This window comes from Argentina silus (assembly GCF_951799395.1).
Source record: "Argentina silus genome assembly, chromosome: 4".
Lineage (NCBI taxonomy): Eukaryota > Metazoa > Chordata > Actinopteri > Argentiniformes > Argentinidae > Argentina > Argentina silus.
The window spans coordinates 2018250-2034862 of record NC_139658.1 but is presented as its reverse complement, the minus strand read 5'-3'; the positions used below and the strand labels follow the sequence as shown (position 1 = coordinate 2034862).

Genomic DNA, 16613 nt, shown 5'->3' with positions numbered 1-16613 from the left:
TCTCAATGGCTGTGTTCCAAATGCGTATACCTTATACGCTCTAGATAGAGTGAAAGAACGCATTTAGGAACACAGCCAACGTATCACAGAGTATCTTATGGAAAGATGTCTGAAATTTCAGATCACAGGTTGTGTGAGGAACACATGTCAAACACTTTTCAGAACAACATATTTGTATTTATTTATGTACATAATGTAAACAACAGCAGTGACACAGTCCTGCTGACAAGAAATATACAGCAGAGTTCCATTAACTATCATTGTCTCTTTTCAATGCAGGAACAGGGAGGCATTCCAATACAGTAGATTAAGTGCAGTCTATGAAAATCAGATGGGAGGTCCTGCTCGAGTTACAAGTTATAACTGCGAGAAAAAACCCAAAACATATATTGTGCAAACCTGCTCTTTGTATCATATTCTAGTAGATACCAGTCCACTTTATTTGCCTTCTTCCTTGCAGGTTTTCACATCATAATTATATGGCAGAGACATATAAGGAAAATGTTAATATCTCTTTCTCTATCTCTTTGTTAGAAATTATGTTTAATTTGCAATATAATGTGATTTGTTTTTCAGTGAGGATAATACAAGATGAATGCAAGAGTAGTATGAATACAGGGCTGAGGGTAACATTTAAGATAAACATATGGGTCAAGACAGGAAAATAGAGAGAAACATTCAGAAATAGAACACCCATATAACTGCTCTCAATTGGTGCCATGTATTGACGTTACTGCACTCTTGATACAACAGGAAATGCATTTAACATAAGCTATCTCTGTAATATATTGAGGGCAACACTCTGATATAAATTAAAATAATTTAACATACAAAATGGAAAACAAAATTTACAGACATGTGTGTCAACAGTCATCAAGCCATGTTCTGTTCTGGTCCATTCAAATTTAGTTTCTTGATTCTTGGACCAAACAGTCCAGTCACACAGTAGGCTATGTAGTATGCACTCCCAATATATGTTAATTGAAATTGCAAACAGTAATAGACAGACACACTTTTCTATACATCTTACACGCTCATACACTCCATAATTTAGCCACGGAAACCTGTTCCTGTCTATGAGATTGCAAAGGGAGTGTAATATGAAAGTGTAATACAAGGAGGACTTTGTGTTTTAACCAAATGAGGATGGCTCCCTCTAGTGATTACTTTTCTTCAAACTCCTTGTCAAACACTTGAAATGGAGAAAGAAAGACCACAGGGTGATTGTAGCAAGTCAGCAAGATCATCAGTGGAAAAAAAAGCCTTTGGATTCCTGAAGAGCATGAAATGCTAAAGAAGCCCGTCCATGTAGTGAAGGTGTCGATAGTTCTATACAGGTTGAAGTGCGGTAACTCAGTGTCGGGGAAGGGGAGTCAGGGTTAGGACAGACTAACAGTGACATTGTCCTTGCTTTTCGCCACCTCAGAGTCTCTGTCTACGGGAGCGGATGCTGCCGTGTCTCTGGGGGAGGTGGGGTCACCACTACACTGTCCTGAGGCTTTGTTTGGGCCATCTGCTGTGGACTCTGGTTCTTGCTGTGAGGCTGTTGCTACAAAATGGGGACAAGGAAATACATAAATATAATGAACAAAAGACAATAGATAGAAATGCACAGATGTCGTGGTTGCAAACTGAGCAGACAATGCATATTAGATTAATGTTCATTGTCATTAGTTTAGTCTCGCATAGCCAATACCTCCAAATCACGTTGTTCTCACGCCTCTATTGGAGGTCTGGAGAATTTTAGATTAGCCATTCTGGCTTGGATTGAACCAGAAGGAGCGATGGGAGAATGTGCTCACAATTTCATTGGATGTTATATTCCTAGAACCCTACCCCCACATGCCTGTAGAATAGTTACTTGTTGTTATGTGCGTCTTCTTTTCCGACCGGGTAGGACTATTTTGCAGAGAGTTGTTGCCTATGCTAGCTTGCAACATTGAAGAAAATGGAAGAAAAGTTTTTTGGCGCTCCGCCAGAGCAAGGTATTTGATTGGTCACAAGGTGTCACTCATTTCAAACAGGTTTCCACCCCATAGTAGCTACTTACTGCAAAGGATTTCCCCAGGAATTCCGAACGAGGAAAGCCTGGTCTCAACAAAGTTAGCATTAGTTCAACGTGTTGAACTTGACTATGTGCAAGATTTTGTGTGTTCAAGCAGTATGCTAACTTGTATGGCTAACCGCAATGACTGGTATGTTTGTGTGTGTATACTATGTGTTACCTGACTGCGTGCAGGACTTCATGTGTTCTGGCCAGTGGGCTTGCTGGCAGGGGTAGTCACAGTAGCTGGTGTTCCAGCAGCAGTAGAAGATGGCCTCCTTTCTGCAGTTGGCACACCACTGCTTTTTCTTGGTCTCGTCTATCGCTTGCTGCTTCTCCACCTCCATCTGTTTCTTCATCTCAGCCATCAGCCGCTCCCTCTCCTGCTCTAGACTCTGCCTCATCTCCGCCATTGTCAACTCTGCTCACACACACACATTCATAATCTATAAACCTGAATCTAAGCAGTAATGTTTCTCCTCCTTTGTCAATAGCTTCCATTGTTTTACTGTAAAGTCATTAAACATAGATTTGACTCCACACATCTGCTGTGTATAAGCTGGTTCAAAGTAAAATGTACTTACCTAGATTGTGCTTCATTTCTGACAGCTCCTGTTGATGCAGCCACTGCAGTTTTTCTATTTCAATTCTCAAACGTCTAATCTGTGGGGGAGAGTCAAGGACACCAATTTAGACACTCCAGAGACATGTGACCATGGAGCTCTCATTAACAGGGTTGTACTCACAGCTACAAAGGCTTCTCATCAGAGAGCCTACCTACCTCTGCTATTGTATTCCCTGAAGTGCTTTTGGAAAGGTCATTGTAGATCTCAGTCATTGTCCCTTTAATTGCATCCATTATCTGAGGAAAGAGAAAATCTTAAACAAAACTTTTCAAAGTACCCAACGATTAATCATAACTTCATAAAATAATATAGGGGGAAAAATCAGTTGAGAGTCTTCACCAAACTATTTCTGATTATGTAAAATTGTCAAATAAAACGTACAGCCCTCCTTCCAATTCAAACCCATACAGATTTTACCCTGTGGCCATCAGTATAAGCCCAGTGTACTCACTTTGTTAGTGTACTTAGCGATGTCTGCTGCTACGTCTGCTGAGGCAGTGGGGATCTGGAAGTCTCCAGCCATGGAGGAGGAGGAAGAGGAGGAAGAGGAAGGGCCGGAGCCTGACCCAGGGGCAGCCATCATGGCTACAGAGACTGGGGTACTGGTTACCAGGGTAATAGCTGACGTGGATGTACTGAGGGGAGTGTCTTTCTGCTGGACAGCTAGAAAAAACAGCAAAAATCTAAACAATAGTGACATTTAAGTGTTGATGCGGTGCACTGTGACACTGGCCCTAATTCTGAGAGCAGGCACATGTTCAATAGCATGTCATAGACTACAGTATGTACAGTCATGAGAAAAAATTAGGACACCCTATGAAAACCTTTGTCTTCTTCAACATATTCAAACATATGGACATTTGATATTCATTTGAACAATATTGAAAAATTGAGGTAATATAACTAAACAAATACAACTGAAACAAATTATTAAAAACATTATTGGTAAAATGTAATTAATAGAAATGCAATCTTCTTGTGAGGAAAAAGTTAGGACACCCCTACATTTAGTTCCACTTAAAATGCCTAAAATTATAATAAAGAGCACCACATCAGGTGCAAATGATTAGAACATCGTTACAGAGGATTTTGGAGGAGCCTGTCCTATTTAAACCTCAGATATTTAGTTTGGTTTGCTCTTGATTGTTGAAGTGAGTTGCATCACCATGGCGAGATCAAAAGAGCTCTCTGAGGCCTTCAGAAGAAAAATTGTAGATGCATACGAGTCTGGGAAGGGATATAAAAAGATCTCCAAACTATTCGAAATTGGCCATTCCACTGTCCGGAAAATAATTTACAAGTGGAGAACATTTAAAACCACCACCAACATGGCCAGGTCAGGCCGCCCAAGCAAGTTCAGCCTAAGAGCTGACCGAAAGATGCTTAAAGAAGTCTCCAACAATCCCAGAATGTCATCACGAGACCTACAGGTATCTCTTGCCACAATTGATGTCAAAGTACATGCATCCACCATAAGAAAGAGACTGAACAAGTTTGCATTACATGGGAGGTGTGCAAGGAGGAAACCCCTGCTGTCAAAAAAAAACATCAGGGCAAGACTAAAGTTTGCCAGAGAACACCTAGAGAAAGACCAGAACTTCTGGAACAATGTGCTTTGGACAGATGAATCCAAAGTTGAACTATTTGGGCACAGTAAGAGTAGACATGTTTGGCGCAAAACCAAGACAGCATTTGAGAACAAGAACCTCATACCAACTGTGAAGCATGGGGGTGGAAATGTCATGGTTTGGGGCTGCTTTTCTGCAGCAGGGCCTGGTCAGCTCACCATCATAGAATCCACTATGAATTTTGTATTGTATCAGAGGGTGCTTGAGGAAAATGTGAGACCATCTGTTCGAAAGTTGAAGCTGAAGCAGATGTGGACCATGCAACATGACAATGACCCAAAACATTCCAGTAAATCTACCAAGGAATGACTCAAGAAAAATAAATTGAGAGTTCTGGAATGGTCAAGTCAAAGCCCGGATCTTAATCTTATTGAGATGCTGTGGATTGATTTGAAACTGGCTGTGCATGCAAGACACCCCTCGAACATCACACAGCTGAAAGAATTCTGCAAGGAGGAGTGGGAAAAACTTTCTCCCAATTGATGTCAGAGACCTGTAGACAGTTATAAGAAACGTCTAATTGAGGTTATTTCAGCCAAGGCTAGCTATTAGGGCATAGGGTGTCCTAACTTTTTCCTCAGTAGGAATTGGCATTATTGTTAATTTTTCGTTAAATAAATGATTACAAAGTTACATTTTCATAGTTTTTTGTTCAATTACATCCCCTTTATCTATAGACATTGTTAGAAAGAAGATAACATATTGATATGTCCATATTTTTAAGAGAATAACTTAATATTTTGGGGGGTGTCCTAACTTTTTCTCATGACTGTACATGAACTAAACATACCTTTCACAGCCTGCCTAGTCTGGTACCGTGTGCTTTGGGAGGATTGCTGTTGAGATGATGATGATGGTGGCGCAGTTGCAGAGGCCTGTGTTTGGGACAGGGCTTGTGTCTGCAGCTGGCTGCCCTGCGCCTGTGCCGGTCCTGGCAATACTGTCTGCAGCGGTGTGGTCGGCTGCTGATTCTGCTGCTGCCTCTGCACCTTCTGCATGTGCCACTTCTGGGAGGAGGTCTGGAACTTGTTAGTGGGGTTCCACACCACAGCCCTCTGCACAACGGGGACAGTCTCCCTAGGCAGCAGCGGGCGCTGTTTCTTCACTGCTGTGGTGGTGGAGGAGGAAGCTAAGGAGGAGGTAGAGGAGGAGGCTGGGGCTGTTGTTGGTGTAGCGTTAGGCAGGGTGGCAGAGGACATAGTGGTGGGAGCAACAGTAGTAAAGGACACAATGTTGAGTGGTATGGCCATAGGGGACTGGGAGGGGTCTTTGACACTGGGGGTTGAGGAGGGGGCTGTGTTGCTTTGAGTTGGGGTAAGGACACTTGATGGGGTGGGGGCTTTACCTGCAAAGACAAAAAATAGACATACACATCAATACTGTTATGTTTGAGTACTGTTTTCTTATCATCTGAATAGGATGGTGGGTTGGAACATATAATAATAATGTAACAAAATGGACAATGAAACACACTGATTTTGATAAACAAATAATCTATTGTGGAGTACTGAAAACAGAAACATTAGACTGGGAGAGGACAGGATAACTCACTTTCTGTCTTGCTGGCTGGAGGGTCTTTAGCTGAGATGGGTTCTTTCCTGCTCCTCTTCCTCTCTCTGCCTCCCTGGTCTTCCCCCAAATCAATCACCAACTCCCTTTCAGAGTCAGAGTCCTCCACTGGAGGTGGCTGCCTGACCTGCTCCTTCACCTGGGTTTTTTCCTTGGGGGCCGAGGATGGTGGTGCTGTTTTGGCTTTCTCTGTGGGTTCTTTATCTGAGCCTACACCCTGCTTCTCCTTGGACAAGGGTTCTGAGAGGGTCACTGGTGCCCCCACATCGCCCATAGAGGCTGTAGGCCCCTCCGTTTTGCCCTCCTTGTCCTGGCTTGGGCATGGTTGGTCTTTGGGCCCTCTCTTGGAGGGGTCTTTCGCTTCCTTGTCACCAGCCTCTGTGTCCTGGCCCGATTTAGGCTTCTGCTCCTCGTCGCTGGCGTACTCACTGTCGCTGGAGTCTGACTTGTCAGAATCTTCTGAGTCGCTGTGCTCCACACCCTTATACACATCCTCAGAGATCTCCTCTATACCTGTGGTATACAGCAGATGTGAAAGTGGGATGAAGAATACCAATCATGTTTATACTTTAAGCCCAAGAGGAAGTAATCTACAACACAAAAGGCGTAAGAACTGTTAATTGCAAAATAAACTGTAAATTGAAAATAAAATGGCCTAAGTGGAAACTAAGCAGACCCATCTTGACGTCAGTTAGTTGGTCTATCCTGCCTCACTTTTAGTCTAACCTATCGTCATGAGGTTCTTTTGTAACTGCACCGTAGGGGTTATGCACCTAGTTGGGCTTTGCAGCTCTCAATGGTCTTGTCCAGGTTGAGCTGGAAGCGGCTCCTGATCTGTCTCTTGGGCGAGGTGAGGACAGGTGGTGCCCCCTGCTGTTGCTGCTGCTGTACAGTCTCACTCAGCTCCTTCAGGTCCATCTCTGCTTTGCTTCGATCTGATGGGTCATCAGCAGGGAGTACAAACAAAGTTATTTGCAGGTTTAAATCAATAAATGGCTAAATAAGACTGCCTCTATTTGTTGTCTGGATAGGCTATATTTTTTGTGGGTTTATGTGGACTTGGTGAGCTTTGATGAGGGCTATGATGTGATAGCAGGTGTGTGTGAGAGCTCACCCAAGTTGAGGTTAAGGATGCTCCCAGTGGCTGCTGCTTTTTCCTGCTTGGGGACGATAGGCGGGGGGGGGCCCTGAGAGTGGAATGGTTTAGGGCTGTCCATGGCACTGCCTGCAGGACCTGGTCGAGAGGAAGCAGGTGATGCTGTGGGAGAGTTCAGTCACATTGTTATCAAAGCCCTTGCCACCATACATTTTTTTTGGTGGAGGTAGAAATCGGAAGACAGGTTCAATGTAAAGTATGGAATGGAATGAGCAATGGTATCAAACATGTGTATTTGATACCATTCCTCATTCCATTCCATGTATCCATTCCAGCAGGGGAGGCTAGTGGAGGTAGAAATCGGAGGATGGGCTCAATGTAATGCATGGAATATAATCAGGAATGGTATCAAACACATGTTGCTTGAGACACACTTTTTTCAGAGTCTAGGTCACTGTTATACTACATACAGTATTTCCTCAGGGCTATCCTCTCCAGTCAGAGAGGCAGTGTGTGTAGACAGTACCTGTGCAGTCCATGGACTCCTCCCCAGCGCTGTAGTGGCTGGCTGGTGCTCTGGCCTGGCTTTTGTCTGCCGTCTCCTGCTCCCCGTCAGAGCCAGTGTGGGCAGAGGAGTTGGTACTCATGGGAGAGCGGGGCATGTCCGTCAGGGAGATCCGTCGACTCACACTCCCTCCCATCCCTCCCCCTGGCATCATGCTCCTGGCCAAGGGTATCTTGGGAGATGCAGTCATGTCGAAGCTGAACTTGATCTTCTCCTGCTTTTCAGGGCGGATGGAGCCGGAAGAGGGGTTGGCAGGGTCCAGGAGCATCTGGAACAGATTGTCAGGGGTGTAGGGTGTTCTGAAGGGGGCGTAGTTAAACACACCAAACTTCCTCCTCATGTTCTCTACATAGACCTCCATCTCCTGCATGGCACTGTTGAAGATGCTCTTGGTCTTCTTCACAGAGAAGGGGATCTCTTTGGACATGAGGTAGCAGTTGTTTAAGGGGACCCACGCCCTAGAAGATTAAGATTAAGAGCATCTTGTTAATAGTTCAACTAAACAGCTTAATAGAAACAGCGAGATATTCAGTTCAAAATACTGCAGAGTGCAAATATGTCAGGTTCAAAAGAGCATTACCTGTCGTGTTGCCCAAAGAAGCGAGCATCCACCTGTCCATCTTTGTCCCGCAGTGCCTTGGCTGGCCAGAATGGAAAGCCCTTCAGCTTTGCCCACACCAGAGGGTGAGGATTACTCTGAACACAGCAAATATGAAGACTAGTTACAATACTGAGGTAGGAATTGGAATGGCAATAAAAAGCTTTGGGCAGAAACGTTATTAGAAACTTGAACTAACTGAGCTTACACATGGCTCACAGAACCAGTTGTCTCTCTTTTGGCAAGCTGATAGGTAGCACTCGGGGCAGACCTCAATCTCATTCATCTGCAAGAGAAGTATCATAGTAGATATGTGTCCCTAATTGTATAGGCATTGCATAATCTTTGACCCCCCACGCTAATACTCACCTCATGTTCACAGATTTTCACTATGACCTTCGCTGTGGCTGTGAGCTTGTGATTCCCTGAAAAAACATGATCACAATTAGTGATCAAATTTGTGATCATAGCTAACAATTCAATGATTAACAGGAAAAATCTCATGCCAATTTAACATGATTACAAGGAGAAATCTCATGGACACTAACCTCCATTGTAAATTATGCAGTTGTGTAAAATCCATTTCACATCTGCCAGGAAGGCTTCCGTGCAGCCATACATTTTCTTTTTGATATTCTGAATGGAAATAAGTCAGTGAGCAAAATTGGTGTAAGGGTTAGGAATCATAGTTTTAAACCTTCATAGACAGAAGCAAGTGAATAACTCTAACCTTCTCTAACGTACAGAGGTCCATAGCGTGAAATATATACTCTGCATAGTCTGGATGCTGTTCAAGGGATACAGGTTTCTGAAAAGGCTCCGTCTGTTCAAGAGGGTAGACAAAAGAGACATATACACAGTGAATAAAACAGTCATGTTCCAAATACAGCCCTCACTGCATAACCTCCACCACCACAACATACAAACACTCTACCACCCCAGGACAGACAACATCAACTAAGAACTCAAACAGACGAACAAAAAACCCACTTCAAACAGGTTAAAGAGGAGGAAAAGAACGGGGGAAGAAAATATGATGGGGGTCATTTTTTTAATGTGCTGGATTGATTACCCAATTAAAAGCCTTTCTCTGCGTGGCGGCTGCATGGGGGGAGTGAGATGACGAGCGAGGTTGGTCCTGAAAAGAGAGTAAGAGGGGCAACTGGATCCTCACCACACCACCGCCTTACAAACTGCACCCTTTGTTAACTGGTTTCTTGTCTCTGTTGCCATTGTAGAAAACTGGCTAAAAACATGACTGGGGGTGGATTAGTATTGTTAAATTCCTTTACCTATGAGTCTGGCTGAGCCATTACACCAAAAGATACTTCATACTCCCAATCTTTCGTCATGAGTATAGTCAATACTTTGGTAGGGTGCAGTTCACAATGTATTGGGGCAGGGGCAATAGACATCAATTATGGAGAACGCAAAGCATGAAAAGCATTACTGTATGCTGTCTTAATATAATACCAGAGCCTAGCATTAAAACAAGCACAAGACCATTCCATTGTGTTTGCGTGAGTGATCACTCACCTCATAACATTGTTCAATACTGGTATGTAATATCAAAACTATTAGTGAAAACAACAGTAAAAAAAAGCCTGAAAAAAATGGGTGAAAGCTGAAAATGATAGCACATAAAAGCCTAGACACTGTGTGCTCTATTTGCAGTTGATTTTCCCCATATTTGATACAGTAGGTCTCCATTCCAAGACTCATCAGTCAGGCAGAGGTGGTGAGTCAGTGCACTTACACCTGGTTGTTTCATCTTCTGGAGGGCAAACTTTAGCAGGTAAGACAGCTGGTCTATCGTTAGCATCGTCATTGCTTTACTCTGAGTCTCTATGCACTCTGCAACTGTTATTTTCTGAAAGAGACCAGGAGTAAGAGAGCAAGTTAGCTTCAAAAGTAAATTGCCATTTCATGTGATATTCCTAATATCAGCTTTTTATCATCTTATATTCCCAATATCAGATGGGTTTCTTAAGACTAATCTTTTTTCATTTCTCTGTGTTTGTTTTTACTTTAATAAAGGGGTGTTGACATCCCAACGGCAACATCTATTGTGGTCTTTTCTAGGATAAAAGAGTTGTGTTCCTCTGAGGATGGGGTCCACACACACAAACGAGTACCTCACATTCTGGACAGAACCAGTCGCCCTCAGGCTCAGCTGGCAGTTTGAGGCACTTGGCGTGGTACACCCTGGGGCAGAGCTCACAGCAGAGCACCTGGCCCTCACGGTGGCACAGCCAACAGTAGAAGTCATTCCTGCCATCCTGCGGTACAACATCAACAGGGTCTGTGGTGAGTGCTGGCTGCTTCACATAGTAAAAGGGGCCATGTCTTAGTTCTGACTGAAATGCAGGCGAGAGAAACAGAAGGTATGGGGGTTCAAAATCAGACATGTGATTATAGGACATGCACAGCAGACATGCACAGAATCAACAAAAGTAAAGTGGCTGACTGCTTTTAACCCTGATAAGTGTCATGAGGCATTTCAGATTGATTGATCTGAAGGAAACAGTCACTGTAGATTACATTGATCATTGTTATCAAAAACCAAAACATGAAATTAATCAGTTTCAGAAATTAGCCCTCAGTATCACTTAGTCATTGGATCTGATCAGCAGTCTGTATTTTGGTACCCATCCATTACTATTTAGCATTGACCCAAGCCTTGACACAAGGCTGTCTTACAAGCCCAGGTTGTTACTGTAATTACTAATAATTTACAAAGCTGATAACAGTGCTCATCCTCAATAGGCTCAGTGTGAGTTAATCAGATAATAAATATACGGCTGTGGACGAGAGCATATACTGGGCACATTAATCACTTGTTTTTAGCAGTATAGTAGGTAGAATTAGTAAGGTTTGCATGCAGTTGAAATGGACGACACCTTAAAATTGCAGTTAAAGACAAGTAATTTGCTTGAAAAAAATGCAAAAATATTTCTGCCAAAATAGTCACATGATATGGAAAAAGGACTGTAGCCCAACAAAAAACACCTAGGTTTATACAATAATTCACTCAAGCAGTTATCTAACAGACTCCAATAGTCCAACAGTATGGTTGGAGAGGAGCAGGAGGTGGAGGCTGCACCTGGTCTTTGCTGCTGCCAACTGCTCCTGGTTTCTTCTTCTTTTTGACAGGACTAGGGGAGGTCTCAGCAGGGGAGTGACCGTTGGACGAGTGGGGGGGGCTGGGCACCTTACGTTTCTGGGCCACCCTCTCTGCGGACCCAGGGTCTGAAACTACAGCGAGGGGTCAAAGGTCAAACAAGCCCATGATGGCAAGTTTATCAATTCCAAAAAGGAGGATCCAATTCAATATGATGAATATGGAACAGTAGATGTTCATTGTTTCATCCAATATTTCATACAGTAGGTAGAGGCAGTAACCATAGTGATAAAGCCTGGCAGGCTGCGATGTGAACAGAAGCAGCACGTTAACCTCCATCTTGTTCTTTCATTAGCTCAGCTCTCAACCAGACATACATGCAGATACACACATACACACACACAAACACACACACACACACACACACACACACACACACACACACACACACCCACACATTCACTATTGGTGAATCACCTCTGCCACATACTCCCACAAGCAGAAGAACAGAATCGCTCAGCTTTCTTTAAACAACCATGCACAGTATTTTTCTCACCTTTGGATCGCGTAGAGATCTCCATCCCCTCTACTGCATCTGAATCAGTCTTCCCCTCCTCTTCAGCCACACTGACGCAGGGAGAAAGAGAAACTGTCAGAGCCCTGTTCACTGTAAAACCACCTACAGTAGCTCTACAGCTTCCTGCTATGGATCATTTCATCCAATGCATTCCACAGTCACTACATTTCAACCAGTCATTGCTTTACCCACAGTACGTTCATCACGGCACTTTGTTAGCTTCCGCATCATCACTTACTGTAGACACAGTGATAAATTGCTCCGATTAAGAGCGTCTGATAAATTACTAAAATTCAAAACACACATCTACAGCCTTACAAATCTGTTGGAGTGAATGAACCGCACTCCTCTAGTTTTATTTTCAGAGGAGGGACAATCCTTTTGGAGTGTCAAGGTCCGCTTTGACACTGAGTCACTCTGCACCAAGACTCACTTTCCAAGTCTCACCACAATGGGCTTATTCTCAGAGCCAGGGTCCAATCGGCCCGCAGGCAGCCTCTGACTATACCAGTCCTGACTGGACACAGATACTCGCTGTTCACTTGGGAACAGCGGTATTATAAATCTAGAGGCTATGGCCAGCAAGTTCCCCTCTCTTATTGTGAAAAATGGAAAGAGCTTAGGCTGACTCCTACACAGCAATGTGTTGTAAACCGTTGTGCTCATGTTAAGAGCTCCAGAGGGTCAACTGGTAAAGAACGATTAGGTCAAAGGTCACAAAGCACTTGTCAGTGTGTCTAAAGAACAATATCCCAAAGATTAGGTGTGCTTTGGTGAAGCTGTGCGTCACATATTTTAGGACTGAAATCTATCTTTGGGTGCGCACACATAACCACAAGTTGATGTTTGAGATAGGCTGCACATTCTATGATAAGAAGATATCCATTTGTTATGTAGCCTTGCACGTGTTTTCTAAAAAAAACAAAAGTTACAATCAAACAACATGGACTTCGTCAGGACTAGAATTGCTATAACCCAACAAGAGACCTCTTTATCTTTTCACTGTGTCAGCAAAGGAGCAGAGTTTGCCTCTCAATCATGAATGCTTAGCCCACCTCCCCATGGGCCCCATGACCTATCGAGGCATCAACAGAAAGACAGGTTGACTCAGAGCTGAATCCAGGGGGAGGCTAATGTCTGTATACTAACAACCTATGGAGAAATTCAGCCAACCACTCCTTCACCTTTGTAATTCAACTTCGCTTAGTCTCAAAAACCCCCTTTACTCCACAACACGAACCACATTCACTCATACATTTCATATCCCTCAGAGAGAAGCAGGTCAAAGATTCCTTTCCTCGAGCTCTTGCACAAACGCACCCATCATTAACAGGCACGCTTCCTTAAATAAAAAAGAAAGAACATTGTCAAACAGTTTTTTTACTCTGCATTAGCTCAACATGAAGCTCTTTTATTTCCAATGTATCGATCCCATTATTCTGTGTGTCAATCCCATTCTTCTAGCCATTTCCTGTCACGCCACAGCAAATGTAACCGTCTCACTGATCAGATGGCTTCCATTTCACCAGCTTTTTATTTAGAGCCTGAAGAGAAAGCATAATTAGAATGCCGGCGCGTTGGATACAAAGATAGCTGCTCCCTGCTAGAGCAGCAAATTCAGCCTGTTCCAGCATCTCTCTCTCCCTCCCCCTCTCTCTCTCCATCACTGGGAAAGAAAATGACAGCCCAGAGAGCAGCACATCTGCAGAGACAGAGGATAGAGGATAGATAGAGGACATGGCACTGGCTTTACTGGCCTCCACCTCTGATCTAGCCTGTCAGCAGCATAGGCAGACAGAGACAGTCTACCTCAGCAACATCATCCCCCTCTTCCCCAGGCCAGAAAAGCACAGAGAGAATACCAGTGAAACACACTAAAATCTATGCCACCCCCATCGGCCAAAAACCTCCCTTTAGTTAAAACATCACAGAAAATACATGTTATTCATATATTGATACAATCCTTCCCACGCCCCCTCACCTGACATAACACCCATGCTTCAATGTAGGAAATTGACAGCATACCTTTTTTTCTCTTTACGCACAGAATACAGATTCTTCAGCCTTTTTTTCTAAGTCTCTTTTTTTCAATTAGTTAGGCCGATGGGGGATGATGACAAAGATGGGTGCAGAATTTTCCAGACGGGCCTGCTCTCCCTGCTTCTCTCTCTGCGATTGTCAATCTTTAACCTCAGCTGTGGGCTGCCGATTGGTTTGAGCGCCACACGGAGGTGCCTGATTGGGCGCTGGGCTTGGTGTGCCACACAGGCTCTGTTCTCCCCTCTCTCCTCAGACACACTGCTGCAATGCAGAGAGGATTTCTCCTCACTATCACGAAAACCCCTGGAACTAAGTCCCTCACTCCCTCAAAGCCCATATAGACCACACTGGCTGTGTGCATTCTTTCCAACATGGGGGATGCAGTTACACAGGCTGAGAGGGAGCGGATCAGATTCCCTCCCTCTCCCTCCACGGCTCTGAGGCAGTGTGTGTGGCGTCCATTTTGAAGACATTCCCTCCCTGCCTGCTGTGCACACTTCACACACACACACAAACACACACATGCACACACACACACACACACATGGCTCGAGCCGAGCTGCTGTAGAGAGCACACACAGCTTACCAGTAGAGCGGCTCACAGGAATGCAGGAAGGGCCTTAACACAGAGCACAAAGACAGGGCTGAAAATGTCACACAGGCCTCCCAATCAAAATGGACGGCTGTGGTTTACAGATCATGCTGCCAACACCCCTTTTCCAATGCTTTCCAACTGACATTACCATTTAGACTAAAATCAATAATGGTTTGGACCTGTTTGATGTAGACGGTTTAAAAAAACAAAAACATTTTGCAACCACCAGAGTTTCTACTACAACTGATCATTCTGCAGTGTTGCCACTTCCACCTAGACCTGTATTTGTAAAAGCGATGTTTATCTCAGTGGGATAATATATGGTCAAACATTAAACAGTTGAATAAATACTAAAGCAGCCATCAAAAGGCAACAACAATGAAGCTTGGTTTAACATGGAGAACCAATGTGAGCTACAAGAAGGTCGTTTGAAAGGTCAGACTGCACGGGTGTGGTGAATAATTTAAAATGAGGGCCAGCGTGAAATGGATTTCATGTTATACCCCACCAATAGGATACACACCAGCACCAATCCTCATGCCAGTGGAATGAAGAGATTAGGGGCATAACCAACACCATTCACAAAAAGGCACTGGGTGAAATGTTCTACTCCTCAATCAATGCAGAAAGCTGAACTCTTGCCGAGCACCATTTAATTTGCCTTCTCACCCCTGGTAGATAAAGGAAATGAGCAGACTATTTCCTAGTCGCTTACCGTCAAACAAAAGTAGGACATACTGTATATCACGATGAGTGTTACATTCAGGCAACAATTAAGTGCTGTTGATTAATCAACTGCTTTGGACAACAAATCATAGGATTCAATATAAAGCTATTCAGTTGTACCTATTTAGGAGAGTAGCCTTACTACTGGAATCCAGTCTGTGTATCATTTATGGATAGAAGATGTTCTTTCTGTCCTATGGTCTCTCTCTGAGAAAAGCCTTACTTCCTTTTGTCAGGCTTCACATAAAAGCACCCAGAGAGACCAGAGCCGAGGTGCAGAAAGGGGAAGCATTTTTAAAATGGCTGCCATTCCACAGCAAAGAAAAAGCTGTAGACTGAAGTAGGCCAATGGGCCTATTTTCCCCTTAGACACTAAGCTCCCGGACATAGTCCTACATAGGCCTACATTCTGAGTGAATTCCAGGCAGTAAAAAAAATAAGTTGACTTATGTTGGTTAATGCTAACACACACAAAACCTGTTCAGCATGCAAATTAAAAGGTTCACACTGAAGAGAATTTGAAAAGCAATCAAGTATTTACAGAGAGTAGAAAATACATCTTGATGTAAGACATCCATTTTAATTTTTCATCGTTGCTCTCTTTATGGACCACAGTATAGATTTATTTTCTGCTTAAAAAATTTAGGATTAAAAGCAGTGCCCTACTCCAATGCCAGTCTGAGGCCTAAATTATTCTTGCTGCACTGTCATTTCACCATCTGCTAATTCCACTGGGGAATTCCCCTCTTGAATGTTCTCTCTCTCCCTGCTGCAGCCCTCTCAAATTATTCTATTTTTATTCTATTATTCTATTGTCACTTTATTTTGTTGTTGTTGTTTGTGATGTGAGCTGCTGTAATGCCTTAATTTCCCGTCGGGGATCAATAAAGTACCTATTTATCTATCTCCCCTTCCCAGGCCTTCCATTTTGAGAGCCCAGGCCTGTGACAGTCAGACATAAACCCTTTCCATCCACTAAAACTCCAGTGACACTAGTCAGTCCTATCCCTTACTACAGATAAAATGGAAAGAGGTATTGCTCTTGCCATAGTATATTGCACAGAGGTATGAAGTCAAGCTGACCCCCATATGTGAGCAAAGAGGCACCCAGTCAGCAGAGCAGAGGCAGCCTGCTTTGCTGTGCTGTACTTTGCTCTCCTGCCAGGAGAGCTCCACTCCTGTGCTGTGGGGACTGGCAGGCCCCCCCCGCCCCCCCCCCCCGTCTAAGACAAACCTGTATTCCTGAGGCACAGATCATACACAGTAGCTGGTAGCTTATCAAAGTGAAAGAATGAAAATCAAGCTTACCTCTGTGGATGCATGGCTAACAAACTCAGTGTGTTATGTCAATGCTTATTAAAACATGGAGGACAGCCCTCTCAGCCCTCACCCTGCTCAGAGCACAGCCACGGCTCTTCAGGCTGGCCG

The 16613-nt window shown here is 43.8% G+C and overlaps 1 protein-coding gene across 6 annotated transcripts; it reads right to left on the bottom strand.

The window, feature by feature from the left end:
• Nucleotides 1–162: 162 nt before the first annotated feature.
• zmynd8 (zinc finger, MYND-type containing 8) lies at nt 163–16613 on the bottom strand. 6 transcript variants are annotated; one of them, XM_083668627.1, is made up of 21 exons: nt 16494–16613; nt 11804–11874; nt 11230–11381; nt 10262–10483; nt 9883–9996; nt 9199–9264; nt 8857–8949; nt 8675–8762; nt 8496–8551; nt 8335–8412; nt 8109–8224; nt 7490–7986; nt 6982–7125; nt 6641–6802; nt 5850–6380; nt 5089–5643; nt 3122–3333; nt 2826–2906; nt 2629–2707; nt 2226–2465; nt 163–1549 (listed from the first exon to the last, which is right to left on the bottom strand). In XM_083668627.1, the coding sequence occupies exons 1-21, from the start codon at nt 16505–16507 to the stop codon at nt 1380–1382; spliced, it is 3741 nt and encodes a 1246-aa protein (XP_083524753.1). In that variant the 5' UTR covers nt 16508–16613; the 3' UTR covers nt 163–1379. The 6 variants fall into 6 exon arrangements, 5 of the variants coding, with proteins under 5 accessions (XP_083524753.1, XP_083524754.1, XP_083524756.1 ...); XM_083668628.1 differs by having other exon boundaries at nt 6982–7101; XM_083668630.1 differs by lacking the exons at nt 10262–10483; nt 11230–11381; nt 11804–11874; nt 16494–16613 and having other exon boundaries at nt 8871–8949; nt 9883–9985.

Coding starts and splice junctions, on each gene's coding strand:
- zmynd8 (XM_083668627.1), bottom strand. Junction 8,763..8,856: donor ACCTCTGTACGTTAGAGAAG/GTTAGAGTTATT, acceptor ATTTCCATTCAG/AATATCAAAAAGAAAATGTA. Junction 3,334..5,088: donor GACTAGGCAGGCTGTGAAAG/GTATGTTTAGTT, acceptor TGTTTTTTCTAG/CTGTCCAGCAGAAAGACACT.